This window comes from Bufo gargarizans, chromosome 1 (genome assembly GCF_014858855.1).
Source record: "Bufo gargarizans isolate SCDJY-AF-19 chromosome 1, ASM1485885v1, whole genome shotgun sequence".
Taxonomy (NCBI): domain Eukaryota; kingdom Metazoa; phylum Chordata; class Amphibia; order Anura; family Bufonidae; genus Bufo; species Bufo gargarizans.
In genome coordinates this window covers 99953783-99979726 of record NC_058080.1, presented here as the reverse complement: position 1 = coordinate 99979726, position 25944 = coordinate 99953783, and the positions used below count along the sequence as shown (strand labels likewise).

General features: G+C 42.7%; 1 protein-coding gene across 4 annotated transcripts in view; it reads left to right on the top strand.

Annotated features, from left to right (window-relative positions):
• DDX60 (DExD/H-box helicase 60) overlaps positions 1 to 25944 on the top strand; it is a 646547-nt gene that overhangs the window by 65702 nt on the left and 554901 nt on the right. For all 4 annotated transcript variants that reach the window (XR_006390268.1, XM_044296988.1, XM_044296981.1 and 1 more), the window contains exons 2-3: positions 13960 to 14187; positions 19504 to 19567. Coding sequence is in view for 3 of the 4 variants with exons in the window: in XM_044296988.1 (XP_044152923.1) it covers positions 13977 to 14187; positions 19504 to 19567 (275 nt within the window). In the remaining variant the exon portion in view is untranslated. The remainder of the gene's footprint in view (positions 1 to 13959; positions 14188 to 19503; positions 19568 to 25944) is intronic.

Below are 25944 nucleotides of genomic sequence, written 5' to 3'. Positions count from 1 at the left end.
TACAGTATATTATAATGAAATAGGACGTGTTGTTAATTGAATTATTGGAGTAATTGATATACAGTATATTATGTTTTTTCTTTATTTAAACAAGGGTGCATCTTATAGACAAAAAAAAAGCTATGCAACATTAGTAATATTTTATATTATCTATTAGTGTTGAATGAATAAAAGCACCTGAAGTGGAATTTGGTCTGAAGATTAGGAAAACTTTGATTTGCAATGAAGCTGAATATCCTCGCTCTCCACAATAACAAATACGTTTTTCCTAAAATTGCATCTGCCCGTGTTACATAGTGAAAGTAAGAAGCCGGGTAACATGAGATCACCCATGATGCCGTGCAGCCATCCAACCCACAGGTAGCCATCACCTGTGATGTCGCAGCCCTATATAGGCCTCATCCCGAGCGGTCTTCATGATTGTCCTGTGAGCAGAGCATAGGGAGAGACATGATAAGCGCTCATGCGCTAGGACAGTGTTGCTGCAAACTATTAATAAGACAATATTGGAGAGGGAGAGTGCAGGGAGACTGCAGGGAGACTGCAGGGAGAGTGTATCGCCGTGTGCATCACTGTGTAGTGCACAAACATTCATATTTAATCCGTTATGTTAGGCCTCATGCACACGACCGTTGTTGTGGTCCACATCCGAGCCGCATTTTTTGTGGCTCGGGTGCGGACCCATTCACTTCAATGGGGCCTCAAAAGATGCGGACAGCACTCTGTGTGCTGTCCGCATCCGTTGCTCCGTTCCGTGGCCCCGCAAAAAAAATATAGCATGTCCTATTCTTGTCCGTTTTGTGGACAAGAATAGGCATTTCCGTAAATTGCGGAAGACACACAGGGGCGGCTGTGGTTTCCGTGGTTTGCGGACCGCAAAAAAACAGCACAGTCGTGTGCATGAGGCCTTAGGGATACAGTTAGTTTGCCTTACTATTAAAGGCAGGTGTTTTTATATCGCTGTGTGCATTAGGCTGGCAGCCTTCCCACTACTGTCACTGTTACTGTCACGGTCTCTTTTTATTAAGCAGTCCAGTTTAATCTCTAGATTGTAATATTTGTTATTCAAAATTGTGATTTTAAAAATATGAAGCGCGCAAGAAAAAAGATAAACTGTGTCATAACTGTGATCGTGTACAATAAGGAATAAAATGTATTTGTTTTGTAGAAAAGATTCAGTGTAACTTTTTCTGATTCATTTCTGATTCAGGTTCTAGGCCCGATTCACATATGTTAACTGACATATGTGTACGCACTTTAGTGCATAGATCCGGCGTCTGTACACTGATAGATGTTGTCGCAAAATCTACGACACAACTTCTTCTTTTGTGTGGCTCCAAATCAGTTAGAATTATAAGTATGAGCTCATACAGCTTTCTCTCAGAGACCAATGCAGGCTGGTATCATGGAAAAATATCTCTCTTTATTACAGTTACATACACTTATATAGGCAACATGAGGTAGACAAAAAGGGTAGTCCTAGATGAAAGTTCATTGGCTCTGTGACAAAAAGGGTTGGTTTACTAACTCCATTCCTGAGTTGATTGGCACATTCGAAAGATAGCAACTTAACTCCTCCTTTCTTTCACTAATGAACTTAGGACAAAGAAAATGTACATGAGGCTCCTAATTGAGTTTTTGCCATCTAGTGGAGACAAATGTGTACTACAGGAGAAATCTTAATTTTGTCTCTCACAAATCCCTCCTTTTTGCGGTAAATAGATACAAGATGAATAAGCAATGTGAGGTACTCTCCCAGCGCCCTAAACGGCGAAGAGCTGGACTTTCCTTATTGCTTCACCAGATCCCCCCAACTCCCTTTCGGGTTTGCCTTCATCTGGTTCTATTTATTCCGCAACTATCAACAAGATTTCATTTGTTTTAGGACGGAATCGCGTTCCTCAAAGAGGTTCTCCAAATAATCTTTAGGTTTGTCAGTTTCACAATGCATGTACATGGTTGTTGCAGGTGTGGTTGAGTTGAACATTTTAAAAACAATTTTCCTAAAACAAGGAATCACGCAACACCCTATTAATGCCAATACTACAAGTACTACCACCAGTGTCATTAACATATTGGCTAACACATTAGACCAGTTCCCAAACCACTGTTCTAGCCATGAATTAATGGGGTTGTTGATTCCAGAGTTTTCCTCTAGTTCATTTGATAACGAAGTCAGTCCATTCAAAGCCTTTGTGATGCTTCCGTCAGGGGCAGTGTTGTTCGGAATGAAGGTGCAGCAGGAACTTCCGATCATCTTGCAGACGCCTCCTTTTTCCGCTAGGATCATGTCGAGGGCCAGTCGATTCTGTAACGCCATCACCGATGAAGAGCTCAGTTGTTCCGATATTCCTTTTACTGCATCTCGGGTATAATTCACGAATCTCTGTTGATTATAATACAAATAGTTAATCCATCCTACATTTTTATTTACGCCAATTGTGGGAAGTATTGATTCGAAACCAGCAGCTATCTGGTTTCTAGCCTTGAATTCATCAGGAACTCCTCTAGGGACTCCTATAGCATCTATGTATACATGAGAATCAAAAGATGTAGGGAGTGACCTCCTTAGCCTTGACCGGACATTGGCTTGCGTACTGACTTGCTCCCACTCAAGAGTCGAAAATAGAACAAATGGCATCAGCACCTTAATCAAGGTACATTGGCCAATCCATTCCATTCGTATCCTGGGTCGGAGCTTCATGTCTCCACACAACCACCAGATATCCGAATGTTGATAACCTTGGTGGACAAACCATTTGTCAGGGTAAGCATCAGAGTCACTACTTGTCTCATTTAGATAGATGTTATAGGAACAATATCCTGGAGGGAAAACACCAATGTCTTTGCCTGTATGGTTACGATTGAAACAGGTATAATTTCCAGGGTATGGCGTTATACCGAAACCCATATGATCTTTATCATGAACAATAGGATAGAGTAATTCTAATGTCCTGCAGCGGGAGGTGTCATTACTGGGAATGGTTTCAGTGTACATCTTAAGGATACACTTGAAACCCTCAGGATCGGCAACCTCACTCAAAGGGAAAGGTACCGTACCCAAATGAGGTCGAGCTGCAGCACATGCTATGCAATTGGATCGCTTCTGGGAAAGAACCGTATAGCGGATCCATTCTAGCCATACATTTGTGTCTGAAAACCCTGTCTCTAAGGCCATTTTGTCAATCATGGGTGAATCTGTAGGAGATGTAATTGTATTCTGATTCCCTTGTGTTAATATTGTTCTAAATATGGAATTTGGGACTTGATCTGACTGTGCATGTTCCCCTGTACAATATAAAACGAATAGTAAAAAATGAAAAGATATTACGGCCCTTGCAGTCATTCCAGCACTTGAGGTTCTGCTACTTTTTTGCAGTGTGATGCGTGGACCCAATTAGGCTTTCCTTCCAACTTGACAGCAGTGGCGGTGGTTAACAGTACTTGATGTGGACCCTCAAATCGTGGTTCTAGAACTTTCCGCACGTGTCGTTTCACCACTACCCAATCTCCTGGTTGTAGAGAATGAGTTGCCTCTATGCTGTCTGGATCTGGAAGAGAAGCAAAAACTTGGGAATACACATTAGACAGTCTGTTTGTAAGACAGATAACGTACTTTGAAAGACTATTATGCTGCATCTGGAGTTGCTGTGGAAAATAGAGTCCTAGTCTAGGGGCATTCCCAAAGAGTACTTCATATGGACTCAGGCCTGTCTTCCGGTTAGGTGTATACCAGATGGAGAAAAGTGCCAAGGGTAGACACTCTGTCCATGGCTTTTTCAGTTCAGCCATGGCCTTCTGTATTTTTGATTTAATTGTGCCGTTGAGTCGCTCTACTCTACCGCTGCTTTGTGGGTGATACGCAGTATGGAAGGCTTGTTCAATACCCAGGGCTCCCATAATTTCACGCATGACCTCCCCAGTAAAGTGAGAACCTCGGTCACTCTCAATTGTCTCTGGGACCCCATAACGGCAAACTATCTCATTCAGAAGTTTCTTGGCTGTGTTTTGTGCAGTGGCTTTGGCCACAGGGTAGGCCTCTGGCCACCCTGAAAACAGATCTACACATACCAAGACGTATTCTAGGGTCCCCACTTTGGGTAGTTGGATGTAATCTATTTGCAGTCTTTGGAAGGGGAAATCGGGCCTGGGAGTGTGCCTCAAAGGTGTTTTTACCGTCCTTCCTATGTTGTGATGTGCACAAATCATACAAGCCTGAGTGAATTTGGCTGCAGTTACACTGAATCCTGGGGCATACCAGTGACTATTAACAAGAGCAGTCATGGCAGTTTTGGACAGGTGAGTATTCCCATGAGTGGCCTGGGCTGTGACTGGGAATAAAGCACGGGGCAAACACAGCTTTCCTCTAAGTTGCCATGTTCCTTTTGGGGTCACCACAACTCCTTTCTCTATCCATACTGCCTTTTCCTCTTTGGTTGCTTGAGACTGTAAGGTTTTAAATGTTTCATAGTTGACAGGCAGGGAAATTTGCTCTTGTACTGCTGCTGTCCCTACAGGATCATCTCTGGGTTTCTGTGCAGCAGCTTTTGCTGCCAGATCAGCTCGATGATTTCCTCGAGCTTCAAGAGTTTTTCCTGACGAATGGCCTTTAATTTTCATAATGGCCACCCTCGCTGGCAACAGCAGAGCATCCATTAGGGCTTTCACCCCTTTGCCATTTTTAATTGGCTTGCCATTTGCTGTAAGGAAGTCTCTAGCCTTCCAAATTGGACCATAATCATGGGTGATCCCAAAAGCATACCTGGAATCTGTATAGATGTTTGCAGTTTTTCCCTCCGCATACCTGCAGGCCTCTTCCAAAGCCTTAAGTTCAGCTTCCTGTGCAGACATGTGAGAGGGCAGTGATTCCGCTTTGATCGTATCGTGCTGAGTGACAACTGCATACCCAGTATAAAACTTCCCCTGGACACCATACCGCGATCCATCCACAAAGAGCTCTAAATCTGGGTTTCCTAAGGGAGTATCTACCACGTGATCAAACCCTGCTGTCTCTTGGGACATTAATTGGAGACAGTCGTGTTTATCTTCCAGGTCAGGAAGATATTCGGCTAGATGACTCATACCACTACTCCCTCCCCCCTCCAGAGGCAGCAGAGTAGCTGGATTCAAAGTTGTGCACCTTTTGATGGTGACATTTGGTGGCATAAGTAGTGCACATTCTAGTCTAAGGTGTCTGGCAGTGGACAGGTGTTTAGGCTGTACTTGTGTGAGAATGGCCGAGATGTCATGAGGGACAAAAACAGTGATTGGATAATTGAGCACAATCTCAGAGCTCTTGTCAAGCATGAGTTGTACAGCCACTACCGCACGGACACAAGATGGCGCTCCTCTAGCCACTGGATCGAGTCTGGCAGAGTAATACGCCACTGGACGCTGTTGGCCAGCCCTAGCTTGTGTGAGAACAGCTGAAGCATGGCCAAGACATTCAGTGCAATAAAGTCTGAAATCCTTATTGTAGTCCGGTAGACCCAATGCTGGTGTCGAACTGATGACTAATTTTAATGTATGAAAGTTCTCCACGGCCTTATCTGTCAATGAAAAAGGAAGAGAGGTGAGACAATCATACAAGGGTTGCAAAAGAGCAGAGGCATTTCTGATCCAAGGCCTACAGTATGAGACTAGACCCAAATAAATTCTCAGAGCCCCCACAGTAGTAGGCAAAGGAATTTGTTCAACTGCAGTTATACGGTCTGGGGTGAGATGTCTAATCCCAGCAGATATACAGTGCCCTAGAAAGGTGACAGTGGTACAACAGAATTGAAGCTTCTTGCGGGAAGCTTTACAGCCATTTGCAGCCAGGAAGGTGAGAAGAGACACTGAGGTTTGTTTACACACCTCCTCTCCCGGGCAGCAAAGAAGTAAGTCATCTATATATTGAAGTAAGACAACTTCAGATGGAATGGGCCAATCTGCTAAAACCTGGGCTAAGGCAGTACTGTACATACTGGGGGAATTATGGGCACCTTGTGGTAAGACCGTCCAGGTGTATTGCTTCCTGTCATGTGTGAAAGCAAAAAGATATCTGCAATCTGGATGTAACGGAACTGAGAAAAATGCATTTGCAAGATCCACCACAGTGAAATGGGTAGCACTGTGGGGAATCTGTGCCAACAACGTATGTGGGTTTGGTACCACAGGGGTATTAAAAACTGTAGCCTCATTAACAGCCCTAAGATCATGTACCATTCTATACTGCACTGGCTGACCCTTTTCCCCCCTTTTCTTAATGGGGTACAAGGGAGTGTTACATGGAGAGGTGGTTTCAATTAGTACCCCATTACTGACAAAATCATGTACTATTTTGGTGATGGCATCCGTTTGTTGTATACTAAGGGGATATTGTGCCTTCCGAGGTAAAGGAGCATCAGGTTTACGTTCTATCATCATTGGAGGGACAGATAAATGGCCAACATCTGTAGGTCCGCAGGCCCACAGATGTGCAGGTAATTGTTGCAGCAGAAGGGACACGCCCTCTTCAGAGAGTGTAGACACGTACATGTGAAATGGATTATAATCACAGGCTGCTAAGAGACATATATCCTCTTCTCCTAGTTTGCCTTGTAACTTCACAGTACAATCAGGAAGATATGTTATCTGCGCATATATTCTCTGCAACAAATCTGCTCCTAGCAAATTAACAGGGGCGGTGTCACTGACTAAGAGGCGACTTAGCATTTGTTGGTTTGGGGCAAATGCAATTTGTATTGGCTTTGTGAGAGGAGTAGGAATCTCATTCCCGTCTACTCCTACACATGGAATACTATCTTTAGACATGAGGGATCTTTTTACATGTTTGCTGCGAATAACAGTTTTGGCTGCTCCAGTGTCAATCAAAAAGGGGATGGGCTCCCCCCCATTAATTGCCAAGGAGACAACTGGGGCAGGCCCTAAGGTTTGAATTTTTAATAGGGGCACAGCATTTGACTCTGGATTGCCAACTTCCTATGGGCGTCGCACTTGGGGATGCTGCTGAGCATTCTCCTCCTCTTCCTCCTCCCATGGGCGTGGAGATCGGCAACAACGTGCAAAGTGCCCCACCCCGCCGCAGTTAAAACATCTTATGGAATTATAATATGGTTTCCTTCCCCCTTTTTGGGGAAAGTGCTGGTATGCGGCCACACCCGCCTTAGGTCTTTTGTTCAATTCAGCTTCTACCCCCTTTGCTACTTGTAACAAAATGGAGGGCTGTATAGTTCTCCATTCAGGCCTAGCTGATACCAGACCTTTGCGAATGCTTTCCCTAACACCACCCACAAAAGCAGCACTCAAAATCCTCTCATGCATGTCTGAAGTATACTCAAAGCCCAAATCCACCCATCTCTGCTGGAGTCTAGTGTAAAATTTCTCCACACTCTCCATTTTATCCTGATGCATATCCGACAACGTAACAGACTGATCACCTAATCTTTTTCTCCCCCATTCCGTGAGTCTTACTATGTATCGCTCACCGGACAACAAAGTAGTATCATCTCCCTCATAAGATCCCACTGCAGAGGCTATAATCTGAGAGAAGGAGTCACCAGCTTTACACTGAACTAAATCTTCTAGATCCCTCCAGCAACAGGAGAACGCTTTCCTTATCTTCGCTAACTCCCTACAGAATGGCATGGGTAAGTCCTCTGGATTGGGGATTCTACTCATCATGGCCAGCATCTCACTAGGGGACCAAGGGCGATACACAGGTTCATCAGGGATGTCATTTGGACCTCTGAGAGGAGCAGCTCCAGGGGTTAGGTACCTGGGCGTACGATAGGATATATTTGGTCGGGGTGGATTTGGCGGAGATGGTATAATAGGGGAAACTGGGTGCATGAGATTTTGCATATCCAACATTGATGTTGGATATCCCATACTTTCCTGTGATAGAAATCCACTCAAGTCTGAAAATGGACTTAAAGTGGGTGCAATCCTAGATTGGGTAGACTGGTCTGGAATATTTCTAGTAGGCATCATAGGGGCAATTACTGCAGGTACATTTTTAACTGTTGGGACATACAGTTGGGAAGGGTTATTGGAAGACATCACTGGATATAATCCAGTGCTGGGACCTATGATAGGAATTGTGTCCTGTCTTTGAGATCCACAAACAGCACACATGTTATTCCTCTCAGCATTCTTGTGTTTGCACACACACTCCCACCCCCCATAAGGAGGGGGTTGTTGTTCAAAGGAAACAGTTTTGGGGGATGGAGAAGGGATAGAGGAAGCAGAAAGCACAGTGGGTGGTCCTGATGAGCACATTCCAGCACATGGTGTAGAGGAGGGACTGACACATGGATTGTTTGTTGGACCACTAGACCCAGGATTACTTACAACAGATGTGGTGGGGGAAGGGATGCCGCATGGCAAACTGTCCTGTTCTTTGTTCCTTATCACATCCAAATCCTCCATCTTACTATACCAATATTGACCATTCTTCTCAATTTCTTTCAACTTTCCATCAGTCACATCTGCAGACAACTTCCACCATAACTCTGCTTGCACCAGCCTATTATTATCTCTCAGCCAACCTTTCTTTTCTTGCAATATATTTTTCCATAAACTTTCATTTAATCTTCCAGTTTCATGCATACCAATTGCTTGCATGAATGATTTTAACTTAGTTACTGAAACTTTTCCTTCTCTTTCTCTCATCAACTGAGCTGCTGTTAACATTTTTTCACTCTGTCCTGCAACATTAGAATTTCCCATTATTGTAGGGCACCAACTTAACAATATCTACTTATCAAACCCGCAAACTTAAGCGTAGTTGCACAAAGCTCAAACGGTATCCGATTACTATAAGTAATCGCCACCGAACCCACTAACTCAAACGCAGTTGCACAAAGCTCAAATGATATAATAGTATTGAACCCACAATCTCTCTTGTACAGGGCACCAACTTAATAACCTCCAATTGCTTATTACTATGCAATCAGTGTTAATCCTGCACACTCATGAGGACCCCTAGTCACTACTCATGAATCTCCAAACGCTCTCGTCAGAACTTGGCTGGGATCCAATTCTACGTCACAGGATATCCGACTCAGCTGTCTAACAACTTCCGTTTAGTTTCAGCATGTTCCACCACACAAAGAAGGAATATTTCAACAGGTTCTTTCTAACGGACAGATCAGCTATAATTTGAACCCTTATATCGCGATAACACCAATTCAACTCTTGAGAAAACACCTGGGCAAAAGACACAGAGGAGGTTGTAAGAATAAAAGCTTCTTACCTTTACTGCAGTTTATGCCTCGTCTGATGGTTTTACGCAAGTCCTCTCCTGGCGTTTGAATCGGAAGTTACGCAAGCTGTCTGCCCCACGTTGGGCGCCAAATTGTTGTCGCAAAATCTACGACACAACTTCTTCTTTTGTGTGGCTCCAAATCAGTTAGAATTATAAGTATGAGCTCATACAGCTTTCTCTCAGAGACCAATGCAGGCTGGTATCATGGAAAAATATCTCTCTTTATTACAGTTACATACACTTATATAGGCAACATGAGGTAGACAAAAAGGGTAGTCCTAGATGAAAGTTCATTGGCTCTGTGACAAAAAGGGTTGGTTTACTAACTCCATTCCTGAGTTGATTGGCACATTCGAAAGATAGCAACTTAACTCCTCCTTTCTTTCACTAATGAACTTAGGACAAAGAAAATGTACATGAGGCTCCTAATTGAGTTTTTGCCATCTAGTGGAGACAAATGTGTACTACAGGAGAAATCTTAATTTTGTCTCTCACATAGACAGACAGAAAAACTAAGCATGCAGCATTTTTCTTCACAGAGCTATTTGGCATTGGCATCCAGCATCACAATTGATGCACAGATATGTTGCAATCGGATCAGTTCTGGCTTCAGTTCCCCTTCGGCACTTTTCTACTTCACGCCAGAGGGGAACTGAACCAGATCACCAGACATGTGAAGAGAAAACCTACTCAGTGATTTGCAGCCTTCCCTGTATGGCTGTGCATAGAGTGAGGCTACTTTCACACTAGCGTTTTTACTGTATCCGGCAGGGTTCAGTAAAAACGCTTCCGTTACTGATAATACAACCATCTGCATCCGTTATGACCGGACCTGGTTGTATTATCTGTAACATTGCCAAGACGGATCCGTCATGAACTTCACTGAAAGTCAATGGGGGTCGGATCAGTTTTCTATTGTCGCAGACTGTGGAAGAGAAAACGGACCGTCCCCATTGACTTGCATTGGATTTGCATGCCGGATTTGTCTTGCTCTGCATCCCAGCAAGACAGGAATGCAACTAAACGGAATGGAATGCATTTTGGAGCATTCCGTTCAGTTCAGTTTTGTCCCCATTGTCAATGAATGGGGACAAAACTGAAGCATTTTTTCCGATATTGAGCCCCTATGACGGATCTCAATACCGGAAAACTAAAACGCTAGTGTGAAAGTAGCCTAATAGCTGTCAGTCACTGATAAAACCACCCACTGGACTCCTACATGTAAAAAGCTAGGATATAACTTGCTGCCTGTACATTGCTGAGATTCATTATTCAAAATCATGGCTAGGTTTTTCTTCTCCTGGTGCGCTAACCTACTGTAGCTTCATGTCCATCTAAATACCCTGGCCAAGGTAAAATTGCTTATTTCATTATTTTATATACACTGAACAAAAATATAAATGCAACACTTTCGGTTTTGCTCCAATTTAGCATGAGCTGAACTCAAAGATCTGAAACATTTTCTACATACACAAAAGACCCATTACTCTCAAATATTGTTCACAAATCTGTCTAAATCTGTGTTAGTGAGCACTTCTCCTTTGCCGAGATAATCTATCCCACCTCACAGGTGTGGCATATCAAGGTGCTGATTAGACAGCATGAATATTGCACAGGTGTGCCTTAGACTGCCCTCAATAAAAGGCCACTCTGAAATGTGCAGTTTGATCACACAGCACAATGCCACAGATGTCGCAACGTTTGAGGGAGCGTGCAATTGGCATGCTGACTGCAGGAATGTCTACCAGAGCTGTTGCCCATGCAATGAATGTTCATTTCTCTACCATAAGCCGTCTCCAAAGGCGTTTCAGAGAATTTGGCAGTACATCCAACCGGCCTCACAACCGCAGACCAGGTGTAACCACACCTGCCCAGGACCTCCACATCCAGCATGTTCACCTCCATGATCGTCTGAGACCAGCCACCCGGACAGCTGCAGAAACAATCGGTTTGCATAACCAAAGAATTTCTGCACAAACTGTCAGAAACCGTCTCAGGAAAGCTCATCTGCATACTCGTCGTCCTCATCGGGGTCTGGACCTGACTGCAGTTTGTAGTCGTAACTGACTTGAGTGGGCAAATGCTCATATTCAATGGCGTCTGGCACGTTGGAGAGGCGTTCTGTTCATGGATGAGTCCCGGTTTTCACTGTTCAGGGCATATGGCAGACAACGTGTGTGGCGCCATGTGGGTGAGCAGTTTGCTGACGTCAACGTTGTGGCGGTGGGGTTATGGTATGGGCAGCCGTATGTTATGGACAACAAACACAGTTGCATTTTGTTGATGGCATTTTGAATGCACAGAGATACCATGATGAGATCCTGAGGCCCATTGTTGTGCCATTCATCCACGACCATCACCTCATGTTGATGTTGCAGCATGATAATGCACGGCTCCATATTGCAAGGATCTGTACACAATTCCTGGAAGCTTAAAACATACCAGTTCTTGTATGGCCAGCATACTCACAGGACATGTCAGCTATTGAGCATGTTTGGGATGCTCTGGATCGGCGTATACGACAGCGTGTTCCAGTTCCTGCCAATATTCTGCAACTTTGCACAGCTATTGAAGAGCAGTGGACCAACATTCCACAGGCCACAATCAACAACCTGATCAACTCTATGCGACGAAGATGTGTTGCACTGCCTGAGGCAAATGGTGGCCACACCAGATACTGACTGGTTTTCTGACCCCCCTCCCCTTCAGTAAGGCAAAACTGTGCACATTTCAGAGTGGACTTTTATTGTGTGCGGTCTAAGGCACACCTGTGCAATATTTAAGCTGTCTAATCAACACCTTGATATGTCACACTTGTGAGGTGGGATGGATTATCTCGGCAAAGGAGAAGTGCTCACTAACACAGATTTAGAAAGATTTGTGAACAATATTTGAGAGTAATGGGTCTTTTGTGTATGTAGAAAATGTTTCAGATATTTGAGTTCAGCTCATGCAAAATGGGAGCAAAACCAAAAGTGTTGCGTTTATAATTTTGTTCAGTGTAATTGTTTATATATTGTTTTACACTATTGTGGCTCAGGTTAGCAGGTGTCGTTATGTGTGTTTCCTGCTGTCACCATAAAAAGTTAATTGAAAACAGTGTAATTATGATTGGAGATGAGCAAACTTTTGCAAAATTCGATTTGGCTGCTTAGCCAAGTTGTAGAAAAAAATTAGCTTCATGACGAATTACGGTACTTTGTCACGAAGCTCATTTTTTAAATAAGTAGCGAGGCCGGCGTGATGACGTCATACGTCACCACGCACGGGATTTCGGCAGAGATTTTCAATCAACCCAACGTGATTAAATGGAGGAGGTAAGTATGATTTTTTGTCGTTTTTTTACACTATTTCCGGTTAAATCGATTTGCTACCACAAAGCACGAGGAAAATTCGGCTTTGCGGAGAATCAAATTTATCCTGAAATTCAGATTGAATTCCACGTCGTTGGATTCGATTCACTCATCTTTAATTATGATAACAGCCATTAGATCACTGTTGCACATGGTCTCTACATGACTATATGAAGAGAAGACTCAGTATGCATCTTCACTCCATGCTTTCCATCCTATTATATATAACATATATATAACATATATATAACATATACTTTTCTTTACTGGACTCTGCAGGATACAAGAACGTGGTGTGCTTTGTTTTTGCATCCTTTATTTTCTTAATGTATACATCAAATGGAGGCATTAAACGTGAACCCACCTTAACAGTGTCCCATTTGTGCCCAGAATATAGTATTTGTACCCCCAGATAGTAATAGCGCCCCTTTGTGTTACCACATACTGTCATAGGGCACACGTTGTGTGACACTCTGTAATAGGTCCTCCACAGTAATAAAATTAAACAATGGGTGCGGGAACAGAAAAGATGGTGCAATGCCCTCGATATCTTAAAGGTAACAGGGTTTTATTGTACTCACAAACGAGTGGTCTACGGCGGTGTTTGTACCGCAGCCCCTGAAGAAGCTAACTGCAAAACCCGGGTCGGGCAATTCTATGTGCATGCTAACCATCTTAAGTTTGTGAGTACAATAAAACCCTGTTACCTTTAAGATATCAAGGGTATTGCACCATCTTTTCTGTTCCTTTATGAAGGCATCTTGACCCGGTGTTGGAATCAGCGGTTGGTGGCTCATGACGGGATCTGAGGACCAGCAGGAGGTGTATAACAGTTTCCCTGTATGAGAAATACGTACCTGTGACTGTTGCTTCGGAAAGCTGGATGCGATTTCAGTCCCCCATCCTTATAGGATTCCATTTGAACGACTGACATAGATCACTGACATATAGCGTGGTTCCCGCACCCATTGTTTAATTTTGTCATTTAGGAGACTGAACCTACTCCATTAAGGGCACCGCTGCTTTTGTCCTAAATTTTCATACCAAATACTGTCTATACTTTTTCCATCCACAGTAATGCCTAATGATGCCCCCTTAGTACCTCACAGTTATAATCCATGCCACACTATAAGGAATTCCTCTTAGTGCCCCCACACAGTAATGATGCCCCCACACAGTAATGATGCCCCTTAATGCCTCCACACAGTATTGATGCCCCTTAATGCCTCCACACAGTAATGATGCCCCTTAATGCCTCAAGGCAGGTATAATTATATCACTGCATCTCTTCTACCTGCATATGTGGCAGGGATCACAGATACAAATATGGCAATCATTTTGAATTGCATCTTACAGGTTTTCAACAAGGAATTATGGACTCCGGAGGTCCAAACCCAGAGAACGTTGCAATACATAAAGTATCTGCTGATGCTGATACTTTTGAAGGAAAAGTGACATCTAATAGCAGAGAATCAGTTGCTCTCAGTGTTCCTGGCACCAGCGGAAAAGTGATGTCTGATAGCAGAGAACCCGTTGATCTCAGTGTTCCTGGCACCAGCACAAAAAAAAAGCAGAAACAATCAGGTACAGTGAGTTTACATTACTGACAGTGGGAAATTTTAAATTATACAGTATTCCTTTCACGTTTATATGTCTAATATGTTTTTACATTTTTTTTGGTGATTTATAATTTTCAATGTCATTATAGTTTTCATTGAGTATATGCCTCATTTAAAAAAAACAAATTATATAATTTTGCAGAACACAACACTTTTTCCCTTGTGCTATCTGTTTCTAAAAACAAAAGCACACGGACCCTTAGTCATATGGGGCTATTCACACATCCATTTTTTTTTTTAATAGATCCATGTTCCTGGTAGACTTTTTCTTATTCTGGTCCATTTTGGTGGATCAGGATAGTCATTTCTATTGATGTGAGAGAAAAATAAAATGGAATGCAAAGAGAAGCTATCCGTTTTTTCATGGACATGATTGTGTGAATAAGCTCTTATATGGTGTGATTGCATAAAAAAATTCACAGAGTTGTGAGAACAATTAAATATGTTATTGGGAGGTTGTTTTTGTTAAAGGGGTTGTCTGAGAGAATTAAAATCCTCGAATAAGCCCTGCAATAGCCTAAAATTTTAAATTATCTTAGGCCGGGTTCACACCAATCAGAAGAACAGAAAAAGAAACAAAAAAAAAACGGGTCCTGTATTTTAAGCATCTATTATGCTCAGTTACAGTGGATATAAAAAGTCTACACACCGCTGTTAAAATGTCGGGTTTCTGTGCTGTAAAAAAATGAGACAAAGATAAATCATTTCAGAACTTTTTCCACCTTTAATGTGACCTATAAACTGCACCACTCAATTGAGAAATAAACTGAAATCTTTGGTGGAGGGAAGAAAACAAAACAAAAACTAAAATAATGTGGTGTCATAAGTGTGCACACCCTCTTATAACTGGGGATGTAGCTGTGTTCAGAATTAGCAATCACATTTAAAATCATGTTAAATAGGAGTCAGCATACACCTGCCATCATTTAAAGTGCCTCTGATTAACCCCAAATAAAGTTCAGCTGCTCTAGTTGGTCTTTCCTGAAATTTTCTTAGTCGCATCCCACAGCAAAAGCCATGTCCACAGAAAGCTTCCAAAGCATCAGAGGGATCTCATTGTTAAAAGGTATCAGTCAGGAGAAGTGTTACAAAAGAGTTTCTAAGGCATTTGATATACCATGGAACACAATGAAGACAGTCATCATCAAATGGAGAAAATATGGAACAATAGTGACATTACCAAGAACTGGATGTCCCTCCAAAATTAATGAAAAGACGAGAAAAAAACTGGTCTGGGAGGCTACAAAGAGGCCTACAGCAACATTAAAGGAGCTGCAGGAATATCTGGCAAGTACTGGCTGTGTGGTACATGTGACAACAATCTCCCATATTCTTCATATGTCTGGGCTATGGGGTAGAGTGGCAAGACAAAAGCTTTTTCTTACGAAGAAAAACATCCAAGCCAGGCTACATTTTGCAAACACACAGCTGAAGTCTCCCAAAAGCATGTGAGAAAAGGTGTTATGGTCTGATGAAACCAAGGTTGAACTTTTTGGCCATAATTCCAAAAGATATGTTTGGCACATTACCAAAAGAACACCATACCCACAGTGAAGCATGGTGGTGGTAGCATCATGCTTTGGGGCTGTTTTTCTTCAGCTGGAACTGGGGCCTTAGTTAAGCTAGAGGGAATTATGAACAGTTCCAAATACCAGTCAATATTGGCACAAAACCTTCAGGCTTCTGCTAGAAAGCTGAACATGAAGAGGAACTTCATCTTTCCGCATGACAACGACCCAAAGCATACATCCAAATCAACAAATGAATGGCTTCACCAGAAGAAGATTAAAGTTTTTGAATGGCCCAGCTAGAGCTCAGACCTGAATCCGATTGAAAATCTGTGGGGTGATCAGAAGAGGGCTGTGCACAGGAGATGCCCTCGCAATCTGACAGATTTGGAGTGTTTCTGCAAAGCGAGTGGGCAAATCTTGCCAAGTCAAAATGTGCCATGCTAATAGACTCAAACCCAAAAAGACTGAGTGCTGTAATAAAATCAAAAGGTGCTTCAACAAAGTATTAGTTTAAGGGTGCGCACACTTATGCAACCATATTATTTTATTTTTATATTTTTTCTTCCCTCTACCTAAAAGATTTCAGTTTGTTTTTCAATTGAGTTGTACAGTTTATAGGTCACATTAAAGGTAGAAAAAGTTCTGAAATGATTTATCTTTGTCTCATTTTTTTACATCACAGAAACCTGACATTTTAACAGGTGTGTGTAGACTTTTTATATCTACTGTATGCACATCTGTTTAGGCCATTTCCGCCTTAGATAATAAAGAAATTGACTAAAAAAAACTTTTTTTTTTTCCCCTTTAAATTAACGGATCTCAGGCGGAAATGGCTAAAATGGATTCACAATGTACATACTGAGCATAACGGATGCTTAAAAGGATTTTTTTTTTTCTGTCAACGGAAAACTAAACAGTGATGTGAACCTGGCCTTATACTCACTTTCCCCAGTGCCATTCTCTGCTGAGCTGATCTGGTCCTCCTGCTGCTGCATGTTTACAAACTGCTAGCATAGGGCATATGATTGATGTGGCCAATCATAATCCTCATTGTTCTAACACTGTGGACAGTGATTGGCTGCAGTTGTCATGTGCTGTATACAGACGTAGTTCTGCTGCAGTTTGTTTAACAAGCAGCGGCAGGAGAAGCAGACCAGCTCCACAGAGAATAAGAGCAGCGTTGGAGAAAGGGGTGAGTATAAGATACTTTTATTTTATTTTAGGCTTTTGCAGGGTTTGTTTGAAATTTTAAATTACCCCTTTAAAGAGTACTTATCAGCACATTCTCTATGAAATACCTGCGGGCAGCAGATTTTAGGTTGCTCTGCTTCCAATAAACCAATGCTACAGCATTTTAACGAAATCATAGTTCTAATAAGTGCTAGGTTTGGGGAGAAGTATCTGCTGGTAGCTGCCTATATACAAATTAGGAGTAGAGCTGCCCAGAGGAGCGTTCTACCCAAGCCTAACACTTGAGCTCACAATTGTTTAGGATAGGGGATAACTATTAGATTGGTCGGGCCCCCAGTGATATTGTTACCGGAATATCCCTTGAAAGAATGTTTCTAGTTCAGATCTAAGTCTGTGTCTAATGAAAGAAACTATCTTCTTTGTAGGCGTTGACATGTCTATGAAACTATTAAAGGGAACCTGTCACCCTGAAAATGCAGTGTAATCTGTGGGCAGCATGTTATAGTGCAGGAGGAGCTGAGCAGATTCATATATAGTTTTCTTGGAAAAGATTCAGTATAAGGCCTCATGCACACGACAGTATTTTTTCACGGTCCGCAAAAACGGGGTCCGTAGGTCCGTGATCCGTGACCGTTTTTTCGTCTGTGGGTCTTCCTTAATTTTTGGAGGATCCACGGACATGAAAAAAAAGTTGTTTTGGTGTCCGCCTGGCCGTGCGGAGCCAAACGGATCCGTCCTGAATTACAAAGCAAGTCAATGGGGACGGATCCGTTTGACGTTGACACAATATGGTGCAATTGCAACTGGATCCGTCCCCCATTGACTTTTAATGTAAAGTCAGGAGTCCCTTTATACCATCGGATCTGAGTTTTCTCCAATCCGATGGTATATTTTAACTTGAAGCGTCCCCATCACCATGGGAACGCCTCTATGTTAGAATATACTGTCGGATATGAGTTACATCGTGAAACTCAGATCCGACAGTATATTCTAACACAGAGGCGTTCCCATGGTGATGGGGACGCTTCAGGTTAGAATATACTATAAAACTGTGTACATGACTGCCCCCTGCTGCCTGGCAGGTGCTGCCAGGCAGCAGGGGGCAGACCCCCCCCTCTTTTAACTCATTGGTGGCCAGTGCGGCCGCCCCTCCCTCCCCTGTAGTTAACTCGTTGGTAGCCAGCCCCACCCTACCTCCCCTGTAGTTAACTCATTTGTAGCCAGTGGGCCCCAACTCCCTCCCCTGCAGTTAACTCATTGGTGGCCAGTGGGCCCCCCCCCTCCCCTGTAGTTAACTCGTTGGTGGCCAGTGGGCCCTCTCCCCTCCCTCCCCCTCCTAATTAAAATCTCCCCCCCATATCATTGGTGGCAGTGGAGAGTACCGATCGGAGTCTGGCCACCAATGAGTTAACTACAGGGGAGGGAGGGGGGGCTGGCCACCAACGAGTTAACTACAGGGGAGAGAGGGGGGGGGCTGGCTACCAACGAGTTAACTACAGGGGAGGGAGGAGGGGGGCCCACTGGCCACCAACGAGTTAACTACAGGGGAGGGAGGGGGGGCTGGCTACCAACGAGTTAACTACAGGGGTGGGAGGAGGGGGGCCCACTGGCTACAAATGAGTTAACTACAGGGGAGGGAGGGGGGGGGCACTGGCTACCAATGAGTTAACTACAGGGGAGGGAGGGGGGGTATGCCCCCTGCTGCCTGGCAGCACCTGCCAGGCAGCAGGGGGCAGTCATGTACACAGTTCTTTTAGTATATTTTAACTAGAAGTGTCCCCATCACTATGGGAACGCCTCTGTGTTAGAATATACTGTTGGATCTGAGTTTTCACGAAGTGAAAACTCAGCTCTGAAAAAGCTTTTATGCAGACGGATCTTCGGATCCGTCTGTATGAAAGTAACCTACGGCCACGGATCACGGATGCCAATCTTGTGTGCATCCGTGTTCTTTCACGGACCCATTGACTTGAATGGGTCCGTGAACCGTTGTCCGTCAAAAAAATAGGACAGGTCCTATTTTTTTGACGGACAGGATACACGGATCACGGTCTCAGCTGCAAAACGGTGCATCCTCCGATTTTTCCACAGACCCATTGAAAGTCAATGGGTCCGCGAAAAAAAACTGAAAATGGCACAACGGCCACGGATGCACACAACGGTCGTGTGCATAAGGCCTAACTTGTATTCTATTCATTTATATTCCTGTTTATTCTAGGCTTTGAAGTCCAGGAGACCGTCCTATCAGTGATGACAGCTATCTCTGTATACACAGTCATAGAGGGGAGGCTGTCAATCACAGGACAGGACCGCCACTTTGACTTCAAAGCCCAGAATGACTATGAATTTATCTGAATAAGTTGCAAGTTCCCACAAATCCGCTCAGCTTCTCCTGCTCTGTAACACATTGCCTGCAGCTCAGACACCATGTTTAGTCATTGTGCTGTCATATATTCCATTAGCAAATATTTGCAAGCATAAAAAAATAAAAAAAATATCCATTTATCCCAATATATTGTGATGTCTATAATCGTTAATATTAAGCCACTGTTTCTCTGTCCTGATTTGATCATATACAGGTTTTAAGAAGCTTACTGAAATCATAGCTAGACTCTCTAAAGATGTCATACATCAAAAATCTATGTAAGTATGGATTTATATAATTTTATGGCTTGTTGATGATAATGCAAGTGACAAATAATTATAACAGTGTCATCCTTGTAACTGTATCAGTTGACCTGGTAGATCACCTAACTCAGATGCCTCAAAAAGTAGATCCTATGGTGAAAAAGATTATCTAGTCCTAGTGAAGATGGTGTCCCCACCAGCAACTATGTTGAGCTGTGCTTGGCATTGCAGCCCAGGCTCATTCACTTGAATGGGACTAAGCTGCACATAGGCCATGTGACGAATGAACGTGATGTCACTGGCCTAGGGGGAGTTGGACCTCCATCAATAAAATATTGATGACTCGCGATGAAAATATTTCTTGATTTATGTCTTATTCAATTCTAAGAAATCGGTCAGCAGAATTGATTCATGTACAAATAAATTCAGCTCAAACCAAAATTGTTCAGATTTTGCTGAAAAGTCATGTGTGACATTCTGAGGCCTCCTAGGAAAGTTACATACAGTAATTGCATAGTTAGCATGGAAAAAAAAGATAAATCCATTAAGTTCAACCAAGGTATGGGTGAGGATGTGAAGTTTAGAAAAAGGTGAGCGAGACCCAGATTTCTACACATTTTCATAAATATTATTGATATTTAGTTCTAAGAATTCCTCTAAGGATTTTTAAAACTGTCCACTATTCCTGCTGTTACCACATTCTGAGGTAGACTACTCCACAGATTCATAGTTCTTACAGTAAAGAGGCCTTGACACCTCTGGAGAACTTTTCCTTCTTCAGATAGAGGCAGTGCCACCTTGTCTAGTGAGGGATTCTACATGGAACAACTTTTCACTGTATTTTTGTATGGCCCATTTATATACTCATATAGGGTAATAATGCCCCCCTCCCCCTTGGACACCACTTCTCAAGCACTAAATAAATGTAATTCCTCATAACTAAGACCCTCCATGCCCTAGGCCCCATATTAGTTTAGTTTCTTTTCTTTGTACCTTTTCCAACTCCAGGGCATCCTTTCTTTTAAACTGGTGCCTAGAACTGAACTGTATATTCCAGATAAGGCCATACCAAAGCTTTCTAAAGTGGTAGTATTATGTCGCTGTCCTGTGAGTCCATGTGCACTGCAACGCAGGGAAAGCAGAGAAGAAGAAGAATGGTAATAGCAAGAATCAGAGTTTTACTGCTTACTCTGTCACTCGCCTGGGCTGTGCAGTGATGGGAAGAGTGCACTGTCCTTCCCTTCAGGGCACACTCTGGTTCTGGGGTTCTCCTAGACAATCTATTACAATGTTAAATTGGCTTTTACACCAGAGTTCCACCACACTCCTTATATACAAATCCAGGCAAGTCAATAACACATGCAGATATCAAGTCTGATGATGAATAATGTTAGCATGTGAAAGACATACTACTCACTCTTCTCTTGGTATAACAATACCCTTTCTTTATTCTTCACAACCTGTATTTTCTCCAAACAGCGATTTACAACACAAATAGCAGTCTGGGAGATCCAGACCCCCAACCAATCCTCATCAGGCAGACATGGCTATTGCGTAACATTGAGGGCTGGAACTAGATTTACATCTTCCTGTTTGTTGATGTTACATTGCTATACAAAAGCTTTACATAGATATAATTATCAAATTATAAAAAAGGATACAAAGGTATAAAAAAATCAATCACAAAGGATCACAAGAATACCCCAAAATTGTATACTTAATTTAACCACTGTGGTACCACTAATCTAGCAATCCAATATACTTCCTGCTCAAACAACCTTCTTTTATTCTCCAACTCATGATCAGCCCTGTTCACACATTCCAAGACCAACCATTTTAGATCACACAGCTAGCGGTTCTGTTCAAAAAAGTAGTTTTACCAAAGTATCTCTCCTTTTCTATTTCCTTCATATCTTGTGCACTATTACTTCCCTGCTGCAACTTTATCTCCCTATATTTCCTAATGCTTGCCGTTTGCGCCTTCACATGAACTCTAATTTCCCTCTGTGTTTGCCTAATTGAACAGGAGCACTTCAAACAATAGATAAGGTTTCTAGTACAACAGGTGGCATAGCCTCTCAGCTTAGTCGGTATCCTTGTCTTGGATGATATACAGTATGATCTCTAATCACCACATTACAATTCTGGCTCCCCAAACCCAGAAAGATGCCTTTTATTCTAGTAGCCAAAAATGCTTGTTTATCCTTCTTTTTGGGGACAATATCCCCTCTAACCAACATATTGCCTAAGGACTTTCCTCCACCATAGTTAAAGAGGACCTTCCACCACTCCTGACATGCCTGTTTTAATAGCTTCATGCATTCACGATATAATAACAATTCTGGAACGTCTATTCTTATGGTTCTAAGTTGTGCCATTCCTTTATTATTTCTAATAGAAGCAATGAATGAATTGCTAGCAGTCTGCAGTAAGGGTACAGAAGGGTGGTAACAAGTTAGGGGGTGTGTACCTGCACAGTCTGAAAATGGCAGCACTGATTGGATGGAGTGAGACTGTGCAGGCACACCCCCCCAACTGGTAACACCCATCTGTACCCTTACTGCAGACTGCTAGCAATTCATTTATAACTTCTAGCAGGGATAATAAAGGAATGGCACAACATAAAGACATAAGATATAAGAATTGCTCCAGAATTGTTATTAAATGGGGAATGCATGAAGTTATTAAAACAAGCATGTCAGGAGTGATGAAAGGTCCTCTTTAAAAACGTGCTCCTTTAAACGCATGCCATATTTACTATCTAATTTCAGCATTTTCCAATACTTATTAACAGTTTTCCTTACCAATGCAGCTTCATATACAAACACAAATACACACCACTCACTTTTATCATTTTTTCCACTTTCCTTCACAAATCATTTTGTTTCTCAAGCCAAGTACATTTGCTGTGTTTTTCATCAGTCGTTTTGGATATCCACAAATGATACACTTTTTACTCAACTTTTTCCCACTGATTTCATACTCTTCCTCAGTACATAAAATAAGTCTAGAATATGCCCCCAATGTATGATAGGTGTGGGTCGGCTATTTTACAGTTGAACAGTTGAATGAATGTTCGGCTATTTATACAGTCAAATGAATGTCATCCAACTATTAACCACTTCAGCCCCGCTAGGTGAAACCCCCTTCATGACCAGAGCACTTTTTACACTTCGGCACTACACTACTTTCACCGTTTATCGCTCGGTCATGCAACTTACCACCCAAATGAATTTTACCTCCTTTTCTTCTCACTAATAGAGCTTTCATTTGGTGGTATTTCATTGCTGCTGGCATTTTTACTTTTTTTGTTATTAATCAAAATGTAACGATTTTTTTGCAAAAAAATGACATTTTTCACTTTCAGCTGTAAAATTTTGCAAAAAAAACGACATCCATATATAAATTTTTCGCCAAATTTATTGTTCTACATGTCTTTGATAAAAAAAAAATGTTTGGGCAAAAAAAAAATGGTTTGGGTAAAAGTTATAGCATTTACAAACTATGGTACAAAAATGTGAATTTCCGCTTTTTGAAACAGCTCTGACTTTCTGAGCACCTATCATGATTCCTGAGGTTCTACAATGCCCAAACAGTAGAAAAACCCCACAAATGACCCCATTTCGGAAAGTAGACACCCTAAGGTATTCGCTGATGGGCATAGTGAGTTCATAGAACTTTTTATTTTTTGTCACAAGTTAGCGGAAAATGATGATGATTTTATTTTTATTTTTTTTTCTTACAGAGTCTCATATTCCACTAACTTGCGACAAAAAATAAAAAATTCTAGGAACTCGCCATGCCCCTCACGGAATACCTTGGGGTGTCTTCTTTCCAAAATGGGGTCACTTGTGGGGTAGTTATACTGCCCTGGCAATTTAGGGGCCCAAATGTGTGAGAAGAACTTTGCAATCAAAATGTGTAAAAAATGACCGGTGAAATCCAAAAGGTGCACTTTGGAATATGTGCCCCTTTGCCCACCTTGGCAGCAAAAAAGTGTGACACATCTGGTATTGCCGTACTCAGGAGAAGTTGGGGAATGTGTTTTGGGGTGTCATTTTACATATACCCATGCTGGGTGAGAAAAATATCTTGGTCAAATGCCAACTTTGTATAAAAAAATGGGAAAAGTTGTCTTTTGCCAAGATATTTCTCTCACCCAGCATGGTTATATGTAAAATGGCACCCCAAAACACATTCCCCAACTTCTCCTGAGTACGGCGATACCAGATGTGTCACACTTTTTTGCTGCCAAGGTGGGCAAAGGGGCCCATATTCCAAAGTGCACCTTTCAGATTTTGCAGGCCATTTTTTACACATTTTGATTGCAAGGTACTTCTCACACATTTGGGCCCCTAAATTGCCAGGGCAGTATAACTACGCCACAAGTGACCCCATTTTGGAAAGAAGACACCCCAAGGTATTCCGTGAGGGGCATGGCGAGTTCCTAGAATTTTTTTTTTTTTGTCGCAAGTTAGTGGAATATGAGACTTTGTAAGGAAAAAAGAAAAAAAAAGAAAAATCATCATTTTCCGCTAACTTGTGACAAAAAATAAAAAATTCTAGGAACTCGCCATGCCCCTCACGGAATACCTTGGGGTGTCTTCTTTCCAAAATGGGGTCACTTGTGGCGTAGTTATACTGCCCTGGCAATTTAGGGGCCCAAATGTGTGAGAAGTACCTTGCAATCAAAATCTGTAAAAAATGGCCTGTGAAATCTGAAAGGTGCACTTTGGAATGTGTGCCCCTTTGCCCACCTTGGCTGCAAAAAAGTGTCACACATCTGGTATCGCCGTACTCAGGAGAAGTTGGGGAATGTGTTTTGGGGTGTCATTTTACATATACCCATGCTGGGTGATAGAAATATCTTGGCAAAAGACAACTTTTCCTATTTTTTTATACAAAGTTGGCATTTGACCAAGATATTTCTCTCACCCAGCATGTGTATATGTAAAATGACACCCCAAAACACATTCCCCAACTTCTCCTGAGTACGGCGATACCAGATGTGTCACACTTTTTTGCAGCCTAGATGCGCAAAGGGGCCCAAATTCCTTTTAGGAGGGCATTTTTAGACATTTGGATCCCAGACTTCTTCTCACACTTTCGGGCCCCTAAAAAGCCTGGGCAGTATAAATACCCCACATGTGACCCCACTTTGGAAAGAAGACACCCCAAGGTATTCAATGAGGGGCCTGGCGAGTTCCTAGAAATTTTTTATTTTTTGCATATGTTAGCGGAAATTGATTTTTTTGGTTTTTTTCTCACAAAGTCTCACTTTCCGCTAACTTAGGACAAAAATTTCAATCTTTCATGGACTCAATATGCCCCTCACGGAATACCTTGGGGTGTCTTCTTTCCGAAATGGGGTCACATGTGGGGTATTTATACTGCCCTGGCTTTTTAGGGGCCCTAAAGCGTGAGAAGAAGTCTGGAATATAAATGTCTAAAAATGTTTACGCATTTGGATTCCGGGAGGGGTATGGTGAGTTCATGGGAGATTTTATTTTTTGACACAAGTTAGTGGAATATGAGACTTAGTAAGAAAAAACAAAAAAAAAAAAAATAATTCCGCTAACTTGTGCCAAAAAAAATGTCTGAATGGAGCCTTACAGGGGGGGGTGATCAATGACAGGGGGGGTGATCAATGACAGGGGGGTGATCAATGACAGGGGGGTAATCAATGACAGGGGGGTAATCACCCATATAGACTCCCGGATCACCCCCCTGTCATTGATCACCCCCCTGGTAAGGCTCCATTCAGACGTCCGTATAATTTTTACGGATCCATGGATCGGATCCGCAAAACACATGCGGACGTCTGAATGGAGCCTTACAGGGGGGTTATCAATGACAGGGGGTGATCAGGGTGATCACCCCCCTGTCACGGATCACCCCCCCTGTAAGGCTCCATTCAGACATCCGCATGATTTTTTACGGATCCATGGATACATGGATCGGATCCACAAAAAACATGCGGACGTCTGAATGGAGCCTTACAGGGGGGTTATCAATGACAGGGGGTGATCAGGGTAATCAGGGTGATCACCCCCCTGTCACGGATCACCCCCCCTGTAAGGCTCCATTCAGACATCCGCATGATTTTTTACGGATCCATGGATACATGGATCGGATCCACAAAAAACATGCGGACGTCTGAATGGAGCCTTACAGGGGGGTTATCAATGACAGGGGGTGATCAGGGTGATCACCCCCCTGTCACGGATCACCCCCCCTGTAAGGCTCCATTCAGACATCCGCATGATTTTTTACGGATCCATGGATACATGGATCGGATCCACAAAAAACATGCGGACGTCTGAATGGAGCCTTACAGGGGGGTTATCAATGACAGGGGGTGATCAGGGTGATCACCCCCCTGTCACGGATCA